Source organism: Callithrix jacchus, chromosome 16 (assembly GCF_049354715.1).
Source record: "Callithrix jacchus isolate 240 chromosome 16, calJac240_pri, whole genome shotgun sequence".
Classification (NCBI taxonomy): Eukaryota; Metazoa; Chordata; class Mammalia; order Primates; family Cebidae; genus Callithrix; species Callithrix jacchus.
The window spans coordinates 58,920,505-58,943,982 of NC_133517.1; the positions used below are offsets into that span (position 1 = coordinate 58,920,505).

The following is a 23,478-nucleotide window of genomic DNA, read 5'->3' on the forward strand; positions in this document are numbered from 1 at the left end:
TGGTTGTAGATGTGTGGCATCAAAAGATGTGAGGTCTTTGTTCTATTCCATTGGTCTATTTCTCTGTTTTGGCACCAGTACCATGCTGTTTTGATTACTGTAGTTTTGTAGTATAGTTTGAAGTCAGGTAGTGTGAAGCCTCTAGATTTGTTCTGTTTTTTAGGATTGTCTTGGCTGTGTGGGATCATTTTTGGTTCCTCATGAAGTTTAAGGTGTTTTTTTCCAGTTCTGTGAAGGACTTCATGACTAAAACACCAAAAGCAATGGCAACAAAAGCCAAATAGACAAGTGGAATCCAATTAACCTTAAGAGCTTCTGCCTAGCAAAAGAAACAATCATTACAGTGAACTGGAAACCAACAGAATGGGAAAAAATTTTTTGCAAGCTATCCATCTGACAAAGGGCTAATATCCAGAATCTACAAAGAACTAAAACAAATATACAATAAACAAACACCTGCATAAAAAAGTGGGCAACAGATATGAACACTTTCAAAAGAAGACATTTATGCGGCCAACAGACATGAGAAAATGCTCATGATCACTGGTCATTAGAGAAATGCAAATCGAAACCACACTGAGATACCATCTCACGCCAGTTAGAATGGTGATCTTTAAAAAATCTGGAGATGTTGGAGAGGAAGTGGAGAAATAGGAATGCTTTTATACTGTTGGTGTGAGTGTAAATTAGTTCAGCCATTGTGGAAGACAGTGTGGCAATTCCTCAAAGATCTAGAAATAGAGATTAGGGAGGGATAACATTAGGAGAAATACCTAATGTAGGTGACGGGGGATGGAGGCAGCAAACCACCATGGCGTGTGTATACCTATCTAGCAGTCCTGCAAGATCTGCACATGTACCCCAGAACTGAAAGTAAAATTAAAAAGAAGAAGAAAATGCCCAGGAGAGGCTTCTTTAGGTCAATAGCAATAGTAAAAATGCTATTGCAAAAATGTATTGCTTTCCCACTTTGTGCCAGATACTGTGAGTCAGAGATCCACAGCCACAATCTTGGTGTTGAGAAAGAAACCAGAAAATCAGAGCAATTCTGTCTGTTAAGATGTCCCCTTAGCTGCCAACTGTGAATGCAATGGCTGGAAGCTGAGCAGAAAGACATGCTAAAATTGCATTCGTCTTTCCACCTCCTCGAATCTTCTTTGACCTGATAACTAATTTGAGTTTCTCTTGCAGGGGGAAGAAGGCAAAGAAGGCAGAGATGGAAAGCCAGGTCCCCCTGGGGAACCGGTAAAGGACTCTAAACTTCCTATTTTATCACAGGCCAAATCCATTGCATGTCAATAACAACTACTTTGTGTGAGGGGCTACTATGAACCAGACTCAAATATAGGCATTTTCTAGGCATTATTTCATTTATGTACCCCAGCAACCCTACGCAGTAAACACTGCTGTCTCCATTTTAAAGCAGAAGAAAGCTGGGCCTCTGACAGGTAAAATCATGGCTCCAAAGTCACAGGATGGACTGGTGACAGAATCAGAACCCGAGCCCAGGCCTCCTGTCTCTGCTCCACATTTTCCTTTACTGTCCCATGCAGCCTCAGTCCTACTGATATGATAGATAAAGCTGAAATAGATAAGCAAAGGCAGGAGGAGAAATCTGATATCTCGAGAGCCCAGGATACCCAGGAAAATCTGAGTGGCACCTGCTAGCTCCAGACATTATGGAATTGCGCTCGCGCTCTCTCTCTCTCTGTCTCTTTCTCTCTCTCTCTCTCTCTCTCTCTCTCTCTCTCTCTCTCTCTCTCTCTCTCTCTCTCTCTCTCTCGTAACTCTGACATAGAGTTTTCTTGTTTTGATTTTGGTTTTGGTTAATGACAGCTGTCCAGAGATACACAGTGAGATGGAGCAAGTGCTCATGAGGATATCTCTGTGGCCCCAGTAGCTGTTAGTTGGGAATGTGCAGGGATTTCCAAAGACCCGTATCTGTGACTTCAAAGCTGTGCTTACTGAGCTTGGTCAATCCTTCTTGCCTGTGGATCAGAGATTCATCATGATGATGATTCATCAGTTTTTTAGCAGCTCTTAAGTCTTCCCAAAGCCCTTTCACAGACACTACACCAAGGGGAAGATGAAGGGCAGCATCGGTGGTTTAGAGACCTGGGTTCTCCAAATGCCCACTAGTATGAGACTAGTTAAATAACGAGCTGTCCACTCCATAGAATACCAATAACTGTCAGAAGGAATGAGGGTGTTCTCTAGACACTGATGCAGGACTGCTCCTAGATAGATTATGAAGTAGAAAAGCAAAGAATAAAACAATGTGTATAGTCTGGTGTGTTTTACATGAAAACAGTTATGGGCCTCTTTTTTTCTAGTGCTTTTCTAAAGGAACTCTGGAGACTTTATAAAACACTCATAAAAGTACTTTCTCTCCATGGGAGGATGATTGCCAGATAAGGGGACACAGCAGTAGGAAGACAACTTTATATTCCATAGTATTTTATTTTACTATTATCTTCTTAATTTTTGGAGCCATGAGTATGCATTACTTATTGACAAAATTAAATTTCAGAATAGTGATTAAATAAAAATATTTTATGCCAAAATTACAACTGTAATAACAATAGCAATAACAAACTGGCTACAGATTCCAGCCCCACTCCTTACCAGGTTTTGTAATCTGAGTGAGTCAGAAAGCATCTCTAAGCTTCAGTTTCTTTTCAAATAGGATGAGAATAATACACCAACTTGTCAGAGTCTCTGGGGAATCATATGATGTAAAAAAATTGTTAAATGCATCAAGTTTATCTAACTATTAATTATTTTAGTAAATTACTTTTCCCAACTGCCCTGGTTTTAGCTCCTGGTGAGTTTAGAACTGCAGAGCCTTTAGAGCCACTAAGTGGAATTACATAAAAGTTTCTACAGTGAGGCTTATGTTCCATTTAATTTGTTTGGTCATAAACTATTATGACTCATTCTGAATCTTATGCAACTTGCTGGAAGCACCTTCTTTATCATTTTACATTGTTTGCCTGATGCTGAAACCAAAATTCATTGCTGAGAGGAAAAGAAAGAGCTTTTAGCAGCTGAGCAAGTTGAAAAGTCTCGATGAGCCACTGTAGACTGACACCCAGCAGAGCTGCCCATGGTGGGCAAATGGTATTCAGCCTGGGCAAAAATGTGGTGAGAATAGAGAGAAGCACACATATCACAGTGTGGCTGACAGTGACTGTGTGTGCGCCTAGGGCCGGGGTACCGAGCACTTCATTACACTTTCCCACTGTCTTCCCCAGAAGAACCTTATGGTCTGTGGGTACCATTATTGCTCCCAGATGAGGAAATGAAGACATAAAGAGGATGATAGCTTGATAAAGGTCATAGAGCTGGTAAATGCAGCATTCAGAACTCACACTCCTGGAGGCTGACTCCGGAGTTCACTGCTGCAGAGCAGCATATTGACCTTCCTGCAGGATGTGTATTATGCCGAGAGGCTGTTACAGTTCAGAATAACTGAGGACACTGGTCTTCATTCAGTCTGTTTACTCAATGCCTATTTTGATGCAGGTAGAGTATTTAGGAGGTGATCCCATGAACCACTGAGGGAGGGAGGAAGGGAATGGAACAGGGAAAGAAGGAAAGGCAGGCTAGCAACTGGTGACTCCAGGCTGGGGCCCAGCCTCACTAGGGATCTTCTGATTGTTCCTGGAGGCGTTGACTCCCCTGCACTTGGGCCTTCCACACCTCAAAATCAAGCACCACCTAGGATCAGGGAATATCTTTCATTCTGTGTCTGCCCTTGAACCTGTGCAGGAACTGCTCCACAAGGAGGCAGGCACCCCCCTGGGTGAGCCCAGGAGATGTGGTTGGAGAATGGCAGCATCTGCTACAGGTGCTAGGTGGCCCCTCTTCAAGTTGACTTGCCCCTTCAAAGTGTGTATATGGGAGGAGCACAAATGGATAGACAGACCAGAAAGATAGGGAAGGAGGGAGGGAGGGAGGGAGGGAGGGGGGAAGGAGGGGGGAAGGAGAGAGGGGGGAGGGAGGGAGGGAAAGGAGAGAAGGAAGGGAGGGAGGGAGGGTGAATGGATAGATGGAGGGAAGGGAGGGAAGGGAGGGTGAATGGATAGATGGATAGATATACAGATAGATGGATGTATAGACAGCCTTTTGAGTTGCCTTTTGCTTAATTTTTATTAAGAGATATTTGAGCATTAATTACAGTGTAGGATGAAGTGCAGACTCTGGAACCAAAATGCCTGGATTAGAACCCCAGCTGTATGACCTGGAGTGGATGGCTGAGCCTCTCTGTGCCTCAGTGTTTTACTTGAGGGTTGACTAGAGTCAGGCTTCAGTGACATCATAGTGAAATCTTTCAGTAGCTACTGGTTGTTCAGTTTTTCTGCTGGTGCCTTGGGTCAGCGATGGCCATCACAGTTGACTCTGGGGCAGGAGCCAGGCTATGTACAACCTCTATAAGACCTGCAAGGGAGGACTGTCCCAAATTTACAAGTCCAGAGATCCAGAGAAAGGAAGTGACACCTTAAGATCACACAGCTAAACTAGGAAACAGACAGGCTTTAGGCCCCATTCTTCTTTCTATAGTTTTTTTCTTTTCTCTCTAAATCCAAGGATGTTCCTTTCTCTCCTTGCTCTCTCCTAATGGGCTGCATATGATTCTCAAAGTTTATAACCTATGAACATGAGGTGGACAGAATGTTTGGGAATAGGCATGCCCTCCAGGCCCAGCATGCTGCCTCTTCTGACCATCCATCAAACTTAGCCTTTCACTTTCTTTCCTCTGCCCCACCTCCCCTCACCCTTCCCCTGACCCCACCTTCAATTTGTATGGACCTGAGTTGCTAAGCCTCTTATTGTCTTCTGTTCCTGGTTTGCTTCTGTGCAGGGCAATGCCAAGCTGTGGGCATTAAAAAAGAATTTTAAATAGCAGGAGTGTCCTGACAAGCTCTTTTAAGATAATGGGGTGAAGAAAAGGCTGTGTAGGTTGCAGGTCACCCTGCTGGTAGGTACTGCGGCTGGCCTGGAAAGAGCATCCACTTGGGTGTGGCACTCAGCTGGAATTCAGCCTGGCTCTGCTAATTGTTACCTTGATAAAAATATAACTTCTCTGAACCTCAGCGTCACCATTGGTAAAGTGCAAGTGTTAATAGCTGCCTTCACATGTTGTTTGCAATTGGGCATAAAGTCATCTATAACTAAGATGGCATATAATTTCTCCTGCACACCAAGATGCCTCTGATAGTAAAAGGGGTACTAGGCATAATTAATTTGGAGATGAGGCCTGTGTAACCAGCAACATCCCAGGAAATCCAGAAATATAATAGGCCTGGATACATGGTGGAGATTTGTGTGGATAAAGATGGATCGAGACACCAGGGGAAAGGGCGGACAGAGGGGACAGAGGCTAGCTTGCGGGAATAGAACTGTAAGAAACGTAGACAGCCAGCGATAGGAAGACTCTTGTCTTACAATGTTGTCCTCAAACTCTTCTTTTTTATGCTTAGGGCAAAGCAGGAGAGCCAGGTCTACCAGGACCAGAGGGTGCCCGAGGCCCACCTGTAAGTGTGCAGTGTGTGTTGGGAACAGTAGAATCAAGCCCACCGGCCACATGGCTCTCACCACTGTGGCAGGGCTAGCCCGGACTGGCTGACCATGCAGTCCCAGAAGTCCTTTTCCTCCAGGCGGCCGTGCTTCCCTGCAGTCAATTCAGCTTTGTCACGCTCCATAGCTGTGAAATTTATTTTCACAATTGAAGTCATTACCTTGTTGTTGCTAAAAGTTTTCTTTGTTCTCATCCGATTTATTATAATTTCAATGGGGTTTCTCTGGATAATAGAGCCTAAAAATGAATCTTAATTTTAGTTTTCAACACTTTCCATAGCTGAAGTCTTTCTCCAATTATAAAAGTAACTCATTCCCATTCTCTAATGGTATTAATTATGATGATGACGATGGTAATAAGAAGAAAAAAATGATACAGGGAAGAAAATTAAGTTACTTCTAATTCTACAACACAGAAGAAAAGCTGTTAATATTTGGTGTATTTTTTCTAGTCCTTTTTTTCTATATATGAGTTCTAACATCTATATATGTGCATCTATATCTAGCTATCTAGCTATTATACATATAAACAGACACAAACGTTACCTATGAAAATGAACTCCACGTGTTTTAGCGTTATTGGGTTTTATTGCTAAAGGTTTTACCTCCTCATCATTTCAGAATTGTTCTCACAATTTCTTAAATTGCCTTTAGAAAAAAATATGATTTTAAATGATCATCCTAAAATTATATGGATTTTTATCTAGCAGATCAACATTTCAGTCCTATTTTCTTAATGTGTTTTTTTTTTTTTAAATCAACTTTCTGGCTAGTATTCAATAAGAAGGAAATCAAATACAAAACTAAGTTTTCTGTTTTCCTAAATCCCCTTCTTTTTCACATGATTGCACCAGAAAACACCCAAGAATGAGGACTGTTACCTCTTGTGGCCATTGCAACACCGAACAAGTGACCAACTTATTAAAGGTGGTTCCTGGCTTATTGGAGTGACAGTGGCTCCTTTTCAGCCAGGAAACCCGTGAGACCTGCGTTGGGGCAAGACCCATCCATCTCTCAACTGGGAGTTGTAATGAAAGAACTGAGGTTTGAAAGCCAGGCAGGGAAAAGAAGACCAAGCTCCTCTGGCTGACACAGAATAAGCCAGGACAAAGCTTTGTAGAACAGAGTGGGTTTTCAGATAGGAAGACCTGGATTCAGCCTTTACTTTGCCATTTATTGACTTTGTGACCTTGGGCACAATGAGGACCTTTCTGAACCTCTGTTTCTTATTCTATGAAATGGCAGTCATAATAGCTTCTTGCAGGGTGGTGGTAAGTACTAAGGGAGAAGGTAGGACATACAACATTCACAGCAGAGTGCCTGATGCATTGAGTGTGGCTCTGTCAGTTGGTGCTTTTGTGATTAGATGGGAGGAGAGCACATCAGTCTCTTCCTCTGGGCTGGCTGAATTTGGAATTCTGGGGTCCTTGAGGAACATGCTGAGCCCCAAGAAATTCCCAGCCCTCTCCAGGGAAATGTAACTGGATCTGAGCAACTGGAGAGCACTGTGCAGTTCTTATTCAGTCCTGACGGCAACTCTGCAGAAGTAGGTTCTATCCTAATTTTACGGCTATGGAAACTGAGTCCCAGGGAAGAGAAGTAGAGCTCCCAAGATCCCACGGCCACAAAGTGAGAGGCATGGCCCCATCCCAGACCTAACTCCAGAGTCAGCCCAGTTCCATGAAACTAAGAGTGTATGGCACTCTTTCCATAGATTAATCCTGCAGAGCCATGCCAGATGGACACTTTTGTTACCCTTGAGCTTTAGCTTTATATCCATCCATTGGGGATTTTCACACAGTCAGATTGGTCTGGAGATTAGAAATGATGGCCTCAGCTCTGCTAATGGTTTAATCTTCACTCACAGTGCCAGGAGCTCTGTAGTGGTGCTTCCAGTAATACGTCTCCAAGCTGCAACTCTGGACGAGGAGACCTAACCACTATGGCCTGGAATGTAGCTCCCAGAGCTGATCCTACTCAGAGGTGTTGGTAGGATCAGCAGTGGCCACAGGAACAAGAAAGGGGCCACAGTACCTAACTTTGGGTGAAGGCGATGTTCCCTGCAACTGACTCAGGAGCTGTGCAGAGAGGGCCAGGCCAAGCCCTGCGCTGTGAGCCTGGAACAATTGGGAGGAACAGGAGTTCAGGAGACACCTAGGGCAATGCCCCAACACTCTAAAGCATTAGTGGGATGAGCCCTGGCAGTCCTGCCCACAGCACAGAGGGGGCTGGGAGGAAGGGCTCTTGGTGTCCCGCCGTCAAGCCCCTGGCACCGAGCGTGGCACCAAGTAGGGCTCAGCGTCCTGCTGATGGTGGAGATTGAGTGGAGGCAGCGTAAGTTACAGCAGGCGGGGAGGCATGCCTGCCTACTTCTGCCCAAGAGCCTGCTCTGTCATGGGATAACTCCATTCTCTTCTTTCTAGGGCTTCAAGGGACACACAGGTGATTCTGGTACACCTGGTCCCCGGGTAAGTGGGCGCTTCACTTTGGAGGTCTCCCCAGGTGGTCAGAGCTTACACCTCCCAGACAGAAGTTTCCTGCAGCCTGCAGGCCATGGCAGTGCCTTACACAAGAGAGGAAATGGAGTACAGCAGCCTGGAGTATGCCAGCACAGGGGCACTTTGGAAGATCCCTCCCCCACCCCTTGGCCTAATTCTCTCAGGTGGTTTTTCTGGGGGCCAGGCATTGCCATTGCCCACTAGTTTTACCAAATCGGTCTGGACTCAGGTGTGTCATGCACATCAGCCCTGAGCCCTATGAGGGAGTTGATGGTATTAGGTTCATTTTGCAGAGGAGGAAACTGAGGCCCAGAGGGCATGGGTGATTTCCCAAGGTCCTAGAGCTTCTATATGGAAAGCATCACTTTTACCCCAGATGTGAAAACTCCAGAGACTATTTTCTTAACCTTTAACTCTTCTGCCTCCTCAGATTGCCCAGAATGGAAGTGACATTAGGGGTCAGCTGGTTATATCCTGTGCATGATCTAGATACTGAGGAGCAAGCACAGGTGTAGAGAGGGTCACATGGATGAGCAGATAAGGAGGCAGCATTCAAGTGTATATGCCAGTGCCATTAGCTGCTGTTCTGCCTGAGCTGCACAGAGAGGCACAGTGTGGCTCCAGGTGCTCACAGCTGGCCTTGGATGTGCCACAGATCTCAACTCAGGGCCAGGGCTCTGCATATAGAAGTTGACAGGTCCCTGGGTCTCCACCTCTCCCAGTTCCTCAGTTGCCCCTGTGGTTGAGGCAGCCAGTGGCTGGCGCAAATCCTTTCCTAATAGCAGGACCTTTTCTTCCTAGGGAGAGCCTGGTGCCATGGGGCCTCCTGGCCAGGAAGGGTTACCAGGAAAAGACGTAAGTGGGGTCCTGTAGGGTCTGGCTGGGCTGGGGGTGGGGTATCAAGGAAGTGACACACAGAAACTGCCCCACAATGGTTGGTGGCAGCACTGCTAAGGGGCACAGATGATGTCACAGGATTGGTTGGCAAGGATGAGATTGGAGGCTCCAGCCTAGTGGGTGGGTACCTGGGCTTTATGTTTGATAAGGAAGCTTTTCTGGATCAGTTGTGATTTGTCCATTAGTGCAAATGAGAGGCCTGTTGGGTCTGGCCTTAAATGAACCTGAGAGGCATTTCAGTTTCTCCTGGATTATTTCTTCATCTCTCGGGCTCTGCAGTGCTCAAACCAGCCACGCCCCTTGCCGCCAGCATCATGTGCTGTGTTAATTGTACACCACTTGAATGGCTCTCGTGTCTATTTGGTGTTGGGATCTAGACAGAACAAGAAAATTTATTTTGTTTGTTATTTGAGATGGAGTCTCACTTGCTGTCCAGGCTGGAGTGCAGTGGCCACATCTAGGCTCACTGCAACCTCCACCTCCTGGGTTCAAGCAATTCTCCTGTCTCAGCCTCCTGAGTAGCTGGGACTACTATAAAAATATAAAGATTACCCAGGTGTGGTGGTGGGCACCTGGGTAATCTTTATATTTTTAGTAGAGATGGGGTTTCACCTTGTTGGTCAGGCTGGTCTTGAACGCCTGACCTAAGGTGAGCCACCTGCCTTGGCCTCACAAAGTACTGGGATTACAGGTGTGAGCTGGGATTACAAGGAAGCCTTTGAACTCAGGTGTACAAATGAAATATTTGAGATCCAGAGAGATTAAGGGACTGACTTATGATCACTCAGAGAGTCAGAGACAGGAATAGCTTGCCTGGAGCCCAGAATCGGCCAGTTCCATGTTCCCCAGGACCAGCCATCTGCAAGTGGCATCCTGAAGGGTGGTTGGACATGTGGGATGCAGAGTGGTCTCATGGAATTGGCCATTTTGTCAGAGGTAGGGGAACCAGGTACTGAGGTGCAAAGTGATCTCATGCCCACCGCGTGTGTCCTTCAGGACCTGCCTTTAAACAGTGACAAAGTGGACTCTTCCCCATTGGTTCTTGACACACCAGAGCACATAACCCCTGCATCTGATCTGCTGCCAGGAATGATGGAGCCAGAAAGGATGCTTAGGAGAAATCTGATCTAGGTCAGGTGCTTTCTTAGCTGTGGAATCTGTTTTACAAGATCAGTATAGTGTATGGAGCCCTACACATACAGCTAAAAGTAGAGCCCCCCTCAACCCCACCCAAAAGGGGCCCTTTGAGAATCCTGATACAGTTCACCCCCTCCCCCTGCACTTTGATTCGTAGAAAGGGTGATGCAGGGTGCCATCCAGGCAGGAATATCAGCTCACCCAGTACACTGGGGTAGAGCTGGGATGGGACCCTGGGATGCCAGGTGATGGGCTCTGCTTCCTTCCCTCCATCTTAACTCCTTAACCTTTATTTTAAAAATCAATTTTCTAGAGTGTTTTGCAGTCTACTTTGTGTAGGAGCATGTCCAAGTTTCTGATTTTTTATCCATCACATGGTTAGGATTATGCCCCTGTCATGGCGCTGCTTGGAAGACCCTGCAAGGTGGTGGTGAATCACACTGCTTGGTAAAGTGTGGTGGCATTGATTTTTTTACCCTGGTGGCTTAGACATGAATGGTTCCAGGTCACCATCTAGTGAATCAGGAAAAGAACTTCAAGAGAGATTATTTCCTCTGATACTTCTCTTAGTTCAGGATGGAGCCACCTAAAATCCCTGACAACAGATGGAGGATGTCTAAGAAGTGACTGAATAGATGGACGCACAAATGCGAGCTTGCATTCATTTACTCATGCACAGGAAGGGAGTTTGTCTATATCTGGAATAATGGAAAATTGATGATGAAACATGCTGAACAGTTTGTTGGTTCCTCTGGGTAACTCAGAGAGCTTTGGTTAACATTTGAAGTTATGATGCCATCATCTTCACACAGCGACTTGGTAATGATACCACCTCTCTCTCTTTCTTCCAGGGTGACACTGGACCCGCTGGGCCACAGGGTCCCCAAGGACTGAGGGGCCCACCGGTGAGTTTTGCTTTGCAATGAATGTGCTTCATGTTACTGTAGGGTCTGTTACCACAGTGACATTTAGTTAGTTCCCTCTGGTGCCACTGTATATATTGTTAAACAATTGCAATATGATTTAGCAGTTGGTAAATAGCTGCCCCCATAAGTCCCCCTAGTCACCTCCCCCAATGCTCAGATTCTTGTCTGGGACCATCTCCTCCACACAATATAAAAATTACAAAGGTGCCACTGGGCACCACTGGAACCTTATAGGACCTGGCCCTGAGGGTCTGCTCTAGCTCTGGGCCACACTAGGGGTTGGTGCTTGCTTGGGGTTAGTTTCCTGGGGCTGCTGTAACCAAGCACCATGAATGGAACATGGTACACAGTGGAAGTGTGGTACACAGCGGAAATGTGGTACACAGAGAAAGTGTGGTACACAGCGGAAGTGTGTTGCCTCATGGTTATGGGGGCCAGAAGCCTGACACTCAGATCAATGGGGTTGGTTCCTTCTGAGCCTGAGACAGAATTTGTTCCAGGTGTCTCCCCAGCTTCTGGGGCTTTGCTGACTCTCTAGGGCATTCCTCAGCTTGTGAAGAGCACCACCCTGGCCTTTGCCTTCATCTTCACCTTGGGTTCTCCCTGCTTGTGCCTATCTCCAAAGATCCCCCCACTTATTTTTGAGGTGGAGTCTTGCTACTTCACCCAGGTGGGATAACAGTGGTTGTGATCTCAGCTCATTGCATCCTCCGCCTCCCAGCTAAAGTGATTCTCCTGCCTCAGCCTCCTGAGTAGCTGGGATTATAGGCACCCACCACCACGCCTGGCTAATTTTTTTTTTTTTTTTTGTATTTTTAGTAGAGTTGGGGTTTTGCCATCTTGGCCAGGCTGGTTTTGAATTCCTGTCCTCAAGTGATCTGCCCGCTTTGGCCTCCCAGAGTGCTGGGATTATAGGCGTGAGCCACTGCGCCTGGCCCAATGGTTCCCTTCTTATAAGGAAAGCTTATTGGGTAAAGGGCCCACCCCATTCAATATGACCTTATATTAACTAGTTACATTTGCAATGACCCAATTTCCCAATGAGGTCACATTCAGAGGAGCTGAACATTAGGACTTCAACTTAAAAATTTGGGGGAACATGATTGAACCCCATAGTATTCCATCTGATTGATAAATATTTGGATGCTGTCTCTGCCTGTTTGTGCACAGAGGCAAATTCTTCTCTTATCTACGAGCCTGAGAGAGCATGAAGAAGAAGGTCAAAAACGGATATTTAGGTGCTCAGTGTTGTGCATTATTGACTTAAGCCCAGGGGCCATCTCAGAAAGCCGGCTTTGACATCTCTGTCTACATAGACATTATTGTCGATATAATTCATGCTAATTGTAGAGGCAACCAGACAGAATTGAATGTTACAAAGTAACAAGAAAATTCCCTCTTCACCCCACCCCAGTCCCACACTCCAAGGGAAGCCATTGTTAGAAGCATTTTGTGTATCTTCTAAAACATTTTCAATACCCCTACGAGCATATAGAATACAGATTTCATACACAACACTTTATTTTTTGCAACTGGCTTATTTTGTGTAACTTGCATGTTGTTTATTTTTTGAATGAGTCATGAAGGAAACAAGTGAATGATGAATATTGGCTTTAGCTCAGTTTAAAACCAAGACTTTCTGATGCCAATCCTGTGTTCTCCACCCTACTGTGGATATGTGTGGGCTTCGTCTTTGAGACCCTAGAGATGGCGTGTGTGGCAGGTCCTATGAGCTCGGATGTCCCATCTTCTCAGAACTTACCAGGTAGAGCCACATTCTCCCCTGATGAGGCCACAATGACCCAAATGAGCTGAAGCCCAGCCTCCCCGGGTGTGAGCTCTCAATGGGGTGATAAGCCCACGGGGAAAACGTTCATTCTTGAGGTGTCAAAGACTATGATGGTGTGTGTCAAATGCAGATATGTATATAGTACATAAATAGGTGTATAGCTTAGCTATGATATTAAAATTTCATATGAAGATATTAAGAAAAATATCTAAAAAGGCAACTGGGGAAGGAATGATAAGGACAAAAATTTGAGAAGCTCTGCTCCAGAGCCCCCCCAGGAGTCCAGTGGTTCTGACCAGATCCCCCTGGCCCCCTCACTGGGCTTTTGCATCCCACTCTGGAGTTCAGCCATCAGGGCTTGATTTCTGCCTCTTCTGTATTCATCACATGGACTAGGTGAGTTTCTTCACTTCTCCCAGGACTCAGTTTTTGCATCTGTAAAATGGAGGCAATTTGAATGGAGCTAGGAGACTGTAAGAACCCAGCAAGGTAATTCAGTGAAGTGACAGTATAGTGCCAAGCCCTTGAAATGTGCCCCAGGCCAGGCCCTCTCCATTCCTGGAGGCAAGAGGGGCCTTAGCTTTGCTTCTCTCCCTGGCCTCTTGGCATAGGGCAGCAATCAAATTCTTCATAAGTGCAAACCATGCAAAGGCACAGAAGAGGGAAAGGGAAGTGACTTCTTTTATGGAGACAGGATCTTGCTGTGTTGCCCAGGCTGGACTGCAGTGGCATGATCACGGCTAACTGCAGCCTCAGCCTCCTGGGTTCAAGCAGTTCTCCTGTCTCAGCCTCCCAAGTAGTTGGGACCACAGGTACATACCACCATTCCCAGCTAATTAAACTTTTTTTTTTGTAGGTATGAGGTCTTGCTATGTTATCCAAGTTGGTCTCAAACTCCTGGCTCAGGCAATCATCCCATCTCAGCCTCCCAAAGTGCTGAAATTACAGATGTAAGCCACCATGCTTGGCCAGGAAGTGACATTTGGAGAGCAGTGAGTACTCAGAACAGATGTGTGAGGTGGAATAAGGCAGCTGGCCTGGTGAGGTTATGAAGGGCTCCACATACCACATGCTAGGTGGGGGCGGCCCCAAAATTCCAAGGCCCCCAAAGGCTGCTGTGTGGTTCTAGCTTGCCCCATCAATTCTCAGGTAGATCATAAGGAATTTCATATCAAAAATGAGCTACTGAAGTTTGCCAAGTATTTATTGTTTTAAACACAGAAGAATTCCAAGTCCTTTCTCTGACAACATCATTTTTACTCCACTGAAACTTCTGCACTTTTCCGAGTGAGGAGAAGGGTGCTAGCAAGCACCACGAAGTCACACAACTTTGAACTAGACACTGAATATGTACAGAGTGCCTCCGTCAATAGTTGTGGTGATTGTGAATGTATGTGTGGCCTGAAAACTTACATTTTACTTTCTCTAAAATCTACAACCACCCAAGGGTAAAAATAGCCCATATGGCAACCACCTTACAGCCACCAGCCTCCAACAAGCACCAGTGGAGCTGGGTTCAGAGCTGGGAACTGCATGAGGAACTTACATGATTCACTTATTGAGTTCTGTCCAAACCCTGTGAGGCAGGTACAGTTGCTGTCCCCATTCACAGATGAGAAATGGATGTATAGAAAAGTCTCGTAACTTGCCCAAGGTCACACTGCAAGTCAGTGGCACAGCCAGGATTTGGACTCCAGCACCTCATTTAAGAGTCTGCAGCTCCAACACCCACCCTGGCTGGTGTGTGCTAGATGTCCTCGTCAGAAAGATCATCCTAGAAGGAGCAGTCTTGGAATAGGAGTTTGGAGCTCAAAAGAGTTAAAAAGGGGCTGGGCATAGTGGTTGATGCCTGTAATCCCAGCTCTTAAGGAGGCAGAGGCAGGAGGATAGCTTGAGCCCAGGAGTTTGAGACCTGCCTGGGCAATATAGGGAGACCCTATTCTCCACAAAAAGAAAAAAAAAAAAGACAAAAAAAAATGTTGAAAAGGGGAGTTGTGGTTTCCATTCCTGGGAAGCAGAGACCAAAGGGGCTTGGTGAGGGAGGGCAGGACACAGAAGTGGCTCTGTAGCCCAGGAGGAAACCAGGTCCCAGCCCCAATAGTCCTCAAGTGCACAGAGCACAGGCAGCATCCCTGAACCACCTGCCCTCTGTGCACGTGGCCTGTGTTGGCATCCTATGCTACTGTGTCTTGGCCCTTATCCTCCCTGCAAAGGGAAGATTAGAGGGAAAAGGAAGAGAGATAGAATTTCCATAGGGATAAGGCAAAGTACATATTTTTAGAGGGACACAGATGGGTTGGTGGGCGGAGGAAGGTGCAGGGAGAAGCGTTATGCAGCGTTCACGGAAGGGCCGAGTACGGGTAAGCAGTCCACAAATCCAGCTGGCTGCTCTGATTTTAGACGTTACTAGCTCAGTGATCTCTGGCAGGTCCATGATGGGGCATCTGGGATATGGGCATAAAGACGTCTGTGCTGCATGATTCCTGGCAGGATCCAGTGACATGAGGCCAGGGCCATGCATGTGTTTGGAGGCACAAGGTAGAAGCTGTATTTAGAATCACTGACCCATAAGGCATGTGCTTAAGGAGGAGCAGAGCAGTATGAGATGGAATCAGTGCTGCCGACGTTCAGGTCTCAGCTTCTCCCCTTGCCTCGCAGGCAGGTGGCTCAGCATTTCTGAGCCTCAGTTCCCCCATTTGTAAAAAGGTGATGATGGTTTGTGCCTGATGTGAGCAGTAAGTGAGTTAATGCATGCAAACTACTTTATACTGGAATATGCTTCCATGAATCCAACGTATTTGTGAATACATGCTTCACACATTATAGGACATTAACACGTTTTGGTTACAGGATCAATGGAGACTGGTTCTCTAGGATGTCCTTGGTTCATTATTCAGCAGTGAGCCTCCTGTGTGTCTGGCACTGCGTTGGAGGCATAAAAGGAGGCCCTCTCCTCCTCGGCTGGATATAGAAAGAATGACGAGGCATAGACCCTGCCTTTAGGTTACTCATGGTAGGGAAGAGGGCCAGGTAAAGACACAGCAAACAGCAGGGATCTGACCTAAGTGGGGAATGTGGTGGGCAGAGGAAGAGACCAACACAGCCTGGGAATTGAAGCTGTGAATTTTTGGCTTAATAGAAACATGTCTGATCCTCAAAAGGGAGTAGCCAGGAACACTCTTGAGCTGTCTTGATTTTTTACTCTACTGGATCTTATTGGTTAAATGTATTCACCAAAACTATGTGCACAATGTATCTCTGTGAAGTTGGATAAACTAGACTTGCAAGCTTCAGTCCTGGAATCTGGAGCAAATGGACCTTCCATTTTGTAGCCACATGATGCTGCACAAGCCATTTTCCTTCTCTGTATCTACATCTTTTAAATGGGAGCATAGTGATCTCCTTAGTGGGGGAGGACAAGGAGAGAAGTGTGTGACGTGCTCCCTGAGTTGAGACCAGCACTGTGGCGGTGTGAGCAATTGTGTGTAGGCTGGGTTGTTAGACGGCTTGTTTATTCCTTAACACAGCAACTGAATGGAAGGATGAATAGATGAATGAATGAATGAATCTGGTCATAATCATTTACTGTGCCTCAGCTGTGGGCACCATTCACCAGGCTAAACTTTTTCATGCCCACAGACTCATTTAATTTCACAACAGCATTATGAAATAAATATTACAAGTTCCTTTTAGAAGCTGAGAAACATCCTCTGAATAAGGAAGTGGTTGACTGAGAGCCACAGTGGTGAAAGTAACAGATTCTGTGTAAAAACAAGTCTAGTACATCAGTCTATCTCTTTGTTCCACTGCCCTGCTCTTTGGTGTCTTGGCAGAATGATTATCTCTATTTCTTTCCCAGGGTAAGAATGGATCACCAGGATCTCCAGGAGAGCCTGGCCCTCCAGGAACCCCCGTGAGTACTCTTTGGCTGCTATGTGGTGGCATTGGGGTGAGCTTTGAAAGGGCTTGTGGCTCACATTACAGATTGTCTAGCCTCTATCCCATTGGTGGGGACATATGGGTTTGAGTGGCAGAAATACGTTGGAGGCAAGAGGCTCCATGGGGCCCTTTTTTAATATTTAAAATACATGTGATCATGCTCTTGGCTCTTTGTTGACTATAAACATAGGTATCTATGGTCTACAACCATAGGCACCCAAAACTATTAAACATTTTTTTTTAATTTTTTATTGGATTTTAGGTTTTGGGGTACATGAGCAGAGCATGCAAGACAGTTGCATAGGTATGCACATGGCAGTGTGCTTTGCTTTGCTTCTCCCCTTGGCTACAGTAATCAAAACAGCATGGTACTGGTACCAAAACAGAGATATAGACCAATGGAACAAAACAGAGACACCGGAGGCAACACAACATATCTACAACTATATAATCTTTGATAAACCTGACAAAAACCAGCAATGGGGAAAGGATTCCCTGTTTAACAAATGGTGTTGGGAAAACTGGCTAGCCATGTGCAGAAAGAAGAAACTGGACCCCTTCCTGACACCTTACACTAAAATTAACTCCAGATGGATTAAAGACTTAAACATAAGACCTGGCACGATAAAAACCCTGGAAGGAAATCTAGGCAAAACTATCCAGGACATAGGAGTAGGCAAGGACTTCATGAACAAAACACCAAAAGCATTGGCAACAAAAGCCAAAATAGACAAATGGGACCTAATCAAACTCCACAGCTTCTGCACAGCAAAAGAAACAGTCACTAGAGTGAATCGGCAACATTTTTTTTTAAAAATGTGCAATGAGGTTGTGGAACAAAAGTTTGATATTTCCAGAGAATGGGAGGACAGGGTCAGGCTGAGCAACCCTCACCACCTCGAATGAAGGAAAGTGTGCAGCATGGAGATGGAGGTGAGGACAGGTGTGGGAGACAAAAGGGTCAACAGGCAGGTAGCAGAGAGAGGGCTCAGTTGGCAGGTAGTGGAAAGAGGGTGTGTACCAATCAGCAGAGTCCTGGTCAGCTGATAGCAAATGCAGGATTTGGGGTTCAGGCCTGGTGGGTGGGGAGGCATGGTGGGAAGATGGTCCTTTGATGGGTTCTAGGATTGGATGAGAAAAACTCCGGCCCTCGTCTACTTCCAACCTAGTCTTCTTGTATTTTTACTTGCTAAAATCAGCCACCTGACTCCGAAGACCACTATGAGGTGTGGTGAGTCAAGTATCAATTGTACTGTGCAACAGGCTAACCAGGACTTGGTACTTCAGATACTGAGGTGACCAGCTCATCTCAGTTTGCAAGGAACTTTCCCAGTTGGAAACTCCTGCATCCTGGGAAACCTCCTGGTTACAGGCAAATGGGCATCTGATCACCGTAGCGGAGACCCTCCTCTTGCTGGACTAGGGACAGCTATGCAAAAGGCATCCAACTTCCTAGCAAATGCGATGACCTCCCTAAGGGGCTATGGTGTGGGGCCTGTTGCTGCTGGTGAGACAGAACAGGGGAGGTGGGATTGGGTCATGAGGCTGGACCCATCACCTCCCCTCATGCAGAGCTGACCCTGGAAGTACTGACCCATGCAGGTGGTTCCCAGAAAAGTTGGAGTTGAAAGATCCCCAAAGGTCTTTCCCAATATGTGATTCTATGAAGTGAGCCTTGGCCGCCTCATGAGCAGTGGGATGCCATTTCACTAGAGCACTCCTTGGAGGGCTCCACACATCTCAGCATCTTTGTTGAATATCTGCTCAGTTTGTTTTTGTTGCTTTGAGTGGAAAGACCCTTGGCTGTTTATAGGGAGACCTCTCATCTTCTTCCCCTGCCTAAGACAGCACTACCAGGAAACCCAAGACCCCTTGTCTTTTCCTAAGCAATCCCCCTGAATCATGGGAGGATTTGTGTGTTGTGTGGATATCTCAGGCCTTTTGAGTTCAGAGTGGTCACAGGTTTCTGAATCTGCTTGATTTGGTCCATGACCCTGAAGAATTCATTCCCAGTTTTCTCTTTGCAGGGCCAGAAAGGAAACAGAGGAGAAGATGGCAGCCCAGGACTTCCTGGCTTCCTGGGTCCCCGTGGGCCTCCGGTAAGCAGAGAACCCCAATGGGGGCCAAGACACCTGCCTCCAGGTTGTGACGTTCATGTGCAGTACTTCCCTGCCACCTCCTGTGTCCTCGGTTCTGTCTGCTCAGGCCACGATGACCTGGTGTGGGGTCAAAGTTGCATCGTGATTTATGAGACAGCAGCACACTCAGAGATCACACCTGCATGGGAATCTCAGTGCCATTCCTCTTTAATCATGAGATATTAGGAAAGTGTTGTGACCTCTTAGGCATTAGCTATCTCATCATTCAAATGGGAATAGTGACAGCATCTACTTCTGAAGATTAAATGAGATCAATCATATAAAGGCATCAGCAATGGTTCCTGACCCACTGCAGGTGCTCAATAAATACAAACTGTTGTAATGATGTACGTGGTGGGACAGTGGTGTTGAACATTATCCTAGAGCTTGAAGAACCCTTGGAAATAATTGTAGAGATGAGCAAGTTTGAGCCGCAGGGCCAGAACACGTAGGTGATTTACTCAAAGCCACGTGGTAGGTTTGCGCTCCACCTCGTCCTTGAGTCAAGGTCTCCTGAGTGGACAGCTTAAGGCAGGGGGAAGCTGTAAGGTAATCTTTGCCAAGTTTCTGGAAAGAGAGATGCTGAGGGATTCAAACATTTCTAAGTGGAGTCATGGTAACAGCGGGGTGTGTGTCCAGCCCTCACTACGTCCCTGCTGCTGCCTGGCATGCTTTAGGAGAACAAACACATTGACACCTCACTGTCAGCCTTGAGGCTGCTACCACCACTGTTCTCATTTTACAGACGAGGACACTGAGGCACAGAGAGCTTATGGAAGTTGTAGGAAGGTTGTCCAAGGTCATAACCCAGTCCTCGGACTGCTGACCTGATGAGTGAGGCTTGCATGTAGCATATAAGAGTAGAGAGCTTACCCATGTTCTTGTCCATCCCCTTCAATTTAATTCTGACCCCCTGCATGCCCCACTGCCAGCCAAGCCCAGCCTGTTGTAGGTGGTAGCTCCTCTCACCCTTTTCTACCATGCTGCCCAGGCTTTGCGTGATCCGGTTGACTGATTTTTACGTGGGCCTACTCACTCCATTGTTCAAGGCCAAGTCTCCGTCTCCATCCCCTTGTTAATAATCTGCTGCCACTGAGCAGCCCGGCGCCCACTCCGGGCTGCTCCTGAGTCATGGTAACAATCACTATTGCTCCTGAGTCATGGTAACAGCGGGGTGTGTGTCCAGCCCTCACTACGTCCCTGCTGCTGCCTGGCATGCTTTAGGAGAACAAACACATTGACACCTCACTGTCAGCCTTGAGGCTGCTACCACCACTGTTCTCATTTTACAGAGGAGGACACTGAGGCACAGAGAGCTTATGGAAGTTGTAGGAAGGTTGTCCAAGGTCACAGGGCCAAACAGAGCCAGGAATTAAACCTGGAGCCCAGTGTCTTATTGGCTTCCTGTTTCACACATTGTGAGCCTGCTTCTCAGAAAGGCCTCCTGACCACAACAGGACTGTTTGTAAAACTGATATCCTGGAGGCCCTCCTGGGGAAGTCATACCCATCCCATTGACAAGGAGCTCTTAACCCATGGTTCTTCTTCCTAACCTTGGGTGATTTTTTTGCCTTCCCATACGCAGGCTGAGCAGAGAGCTTGTCTGAGATGTCCTTGGCCAGGTAGACCATCGATTGCTGTCTTTGCTGGAACATGACTTGAGTGGAAATGTCAATTTTAAAGACAGTCTTAGTACTGACGTTGGGCTGATTCTGCAAAGCCACTAATATTCTGCTCTGTTTTGCAGGGAGAACCAGGAGAGAAAGGAGTGCCAGGCACGGAGGTAAGTATCACACACACACTCACCCCTTGGCAACCCTTTCCTGCGGGTGGGCAGTATGTGTGGGCTCAAGCCCTGGGCTTAGAAAGGCCCTACACTTGCCTTAACACTCTCTACCCTCACTGTCTTGAAATCCTTAATGTATTTTGAACAATTGGCTGGTGTTTTAATTTTGCACAGAGCTCCATAAATTATGTAGCCAGTGCAGGGGCACCATCTTGATAGGTCTGTTTCACTGGTTTAATCCCTCAGTGATTAATCCCTCAACAAATTCTGTCAACTCTGACTTCAAAATACCTGTTGGTTTTGTCCAGTTCTCTGTCTCTGCCACTGGGACGTTAATTTAATGTGTCATCTGCTCTCACTTGAACACTGCAGCGATCCCCTAATGGCTCTCCCTTTGTCCAGCCTTGCCCCTCCTCAGTCCTCCACCTGGCAGGCAGAGGATCTACAGAACATAAGCCTGCGGAGGTGCTGCAGTGCGACCTGCAGCTCTGCCCTTCCCCTGCACACTCCGCGGAATCCAGGCTGCCCCAGTCCCACCACTCCCCTCCTCTAAGCTCCAGTCACTCTGGCCTTTTCCTGAGATATGCCAAGTCCTTTTCCAAGGACCCTCTTTTCCCGTGCTTATTCCTATTTCTCTGGAGGTCTCAGCTGAAATGTTGCTTTTGCCAACTTCTCTTGACCACTGAAGCAAAGCAGACCCCCCACAATGCTTGGTTCTAACACTCTGTCGAGTTCCGCTGCAGCCCAGGAGACCAACACAGACTAGATAACAAAAATATTTGATGAGAGATGAACAGAAGAATGACTGAACGCAGAGAAAGTAGGTTTATGGAAATTAGATTCTCTGTTTCAAAGCCTGCATCCTCCCACTTGAATGAGGAAGATGTGTTTTTACCCTGTGCCTTTGGGTCACTTCCTTAAAGCTGGATCGATAGCTTCATATTCAGAAAGTGTTTGCTCCTCACCTCAGCCATATGGTGTCACTCACTGGGTGTGTTATTTACTCACTGTCCAATCACTATTTCCTCCGCTTCCTGGATTGGGATGAAGCGGAAATACCTAGAGCTCCCATTTCTGAGGGAGTTTGTACTTGGGCTCCTGCCTACACACATTCTCTGCGGACTTTCCGCATAAATTCCAGGCTAAGCAGGCATCCCAGGTCTTACCCATCTGATCCAGCTCTCCTCTTAGAATGGGAACCTCCTTCTCCATGCCCAATATGTCCCCACCTTCTCCCATCCAAGGCTTGGTCTTCACTCTTCCACCCACCTGGAGCACCTATCCTGCCACCTGTTGTTCAATTTTATCCAACTTTCAAGGCTGTGTGATTTACAACTTACAGAATCATGCTCTTCCACCCAGGAATACTGAAGCACCTTTGGGTACTTACATTATGGAAATTAAGTCAGTCTGCCTGTGTTAGAATCAACTTGTGCCCACCTCCTTCTCATGGACAGGCTGTGAACTCTGTGAGAATGAGGAGCATGTCTCATCCCTGCCCTCTGTGTAGGTCACAGGGCTGAACATGGCACCCGCATGAAAGGGATGCAATGAATGCTTCTGAGGCTGAAATGGCTAGGCTCCGAAGAGCTCAAGAGTACTTTCTTCATTTGAATCAATGTAGAGTCTATCAACCAGAAGATAGCACAAGAAACAAGAGCCCCTGAGCTGAATTTCCTTCCCCTGTAGCAAGTTCCGCTTTTCACATGTGTGCTAAGAGGCAGACAAGCATACGTTGGTCATGATATCTGGGGAGAAAGAAAGTTAGATGTCAGCTGGCAGGAAAGTAACCCATGCATGAGGATGGACACTGGCCAGAGGGATTAGCCAATGCTTCACAGAGGAGATGGCAGAGGAGCTGGGGGTGAAGAGGGAGCAAAGAGACATTGTAGGTGGAGAGATGACAGAAGCAGTGGGGACTGCAGGCTGTCTTTTGTTCCCTGATGTGACATCCCTCCAGGAGGGGATAAGGACTATGGGAACATGGAAGAGGGCCACTTCTCTAAATGGTCAGGGAGGGCTTCCTGAAGAGGAGGCCTGCAGGCCAGGTGGGAAGTAGGGATCTGGACGGAGAGGTGAGGAGCATGCTTCAGGCTCAGGGAATATGAGGAGCACATGCCATGAGCCTGCAGAACCATCTGTCCCCTACACTAGAGCCATTCAGGGCAGTGACAGCCTATTAAAGACAATTCATGCATTGCCTCCTGGCCATGTTAAAGGGAGTGGGATTCACCCCACAAGAAGTAGGGGAGGAATGTGGAGTGGCCAACCAGGGGCTGGTGCCATCAGTCTAAGGCGGACAGTGGCAGGAGGAAAGGGGAAAAGACGGGGTGTGCCATGCCCGCCTACACTGTGTAGGCACAAATCAGAAGGGAGCCCTCGGGGGACCTTATCTTTTGAGGGTCCCTTGTCATCAGCATGCAGGACTGTGAAGAAGAACAGGGAGGCAAGGACGCCAGTGCACAGGGCCTGGGGCAATGACTGTCCTTCTTTCTCGTTGCAGGGGTCCCCTGGGAAGCCTGGAGAGCCTGGATCCAAAGGAGAAAGGGTGAGTGGGGAGCACAGGCGCCTGACCACACGGAATGTGACCTTTGCGCAGTGCCCGTGGGATGCTGAGGCTGGCCTTTGTCCGAGGCAGTTAGTAAACACCTGCCTGGATCATGCTGCCTGTCCCGGTTTTGTTCACTTTTTCATGGATGATCACCAGCTCCACAAAGGGAGGTTCTTTTCCCCCCAGTATTGTTTGTGGTTGATGTTATTATTTCTTTTCTTTCTTTATTAGTTTAAG

General features: G+C 46.9%; 1 protein-coding gene across 1 annotated transcript in view; it reads left to right on the top strand.

Annotated features, from left to right (window-relative positions):
* COL22A1 (collagen type XXII alpha 1 chain) overlaps positions 1-23,478 on the top strand; it is a 332,005-nt gene that overhangs the window by 294,065 nt on the left and 14,462 nt on the right. The window contains exons 51-59 of the mRNA XM_008983195.5: positions 1,192-1,245; positions 5,484-5,537; positions 8,004-8,048; positions 8,880-8,933; positions 10,964-11,017; positions 16,687-16,740; positions 18,794-18,865; positions 20,652-20,687; positions 23,194-23,238. Of these exons, the coding sequence (XP_008981443.1) occupies positions 1,192-1,245; positions 5,484-5,537; positions 8,004-8,048; positions 8,880-8,933; positions 10,964-11,017; positions 16,687-16,740; positions 18,794-18,865; positions 20,652-20,687; positions 23,194-23,238 (468 nt within the window). The remainder of the gene's footprint in view (positions 1-1,191; positions 1,246-5,483; positions 5,538-8,003; positions 8,049-8,879; positions 8,934-10,963; positions 11,018-16,686; positions 16,741-18,793; positions 18,866-20,651; positions 20,688-23,193; positions 23,239-23,478) is intronic.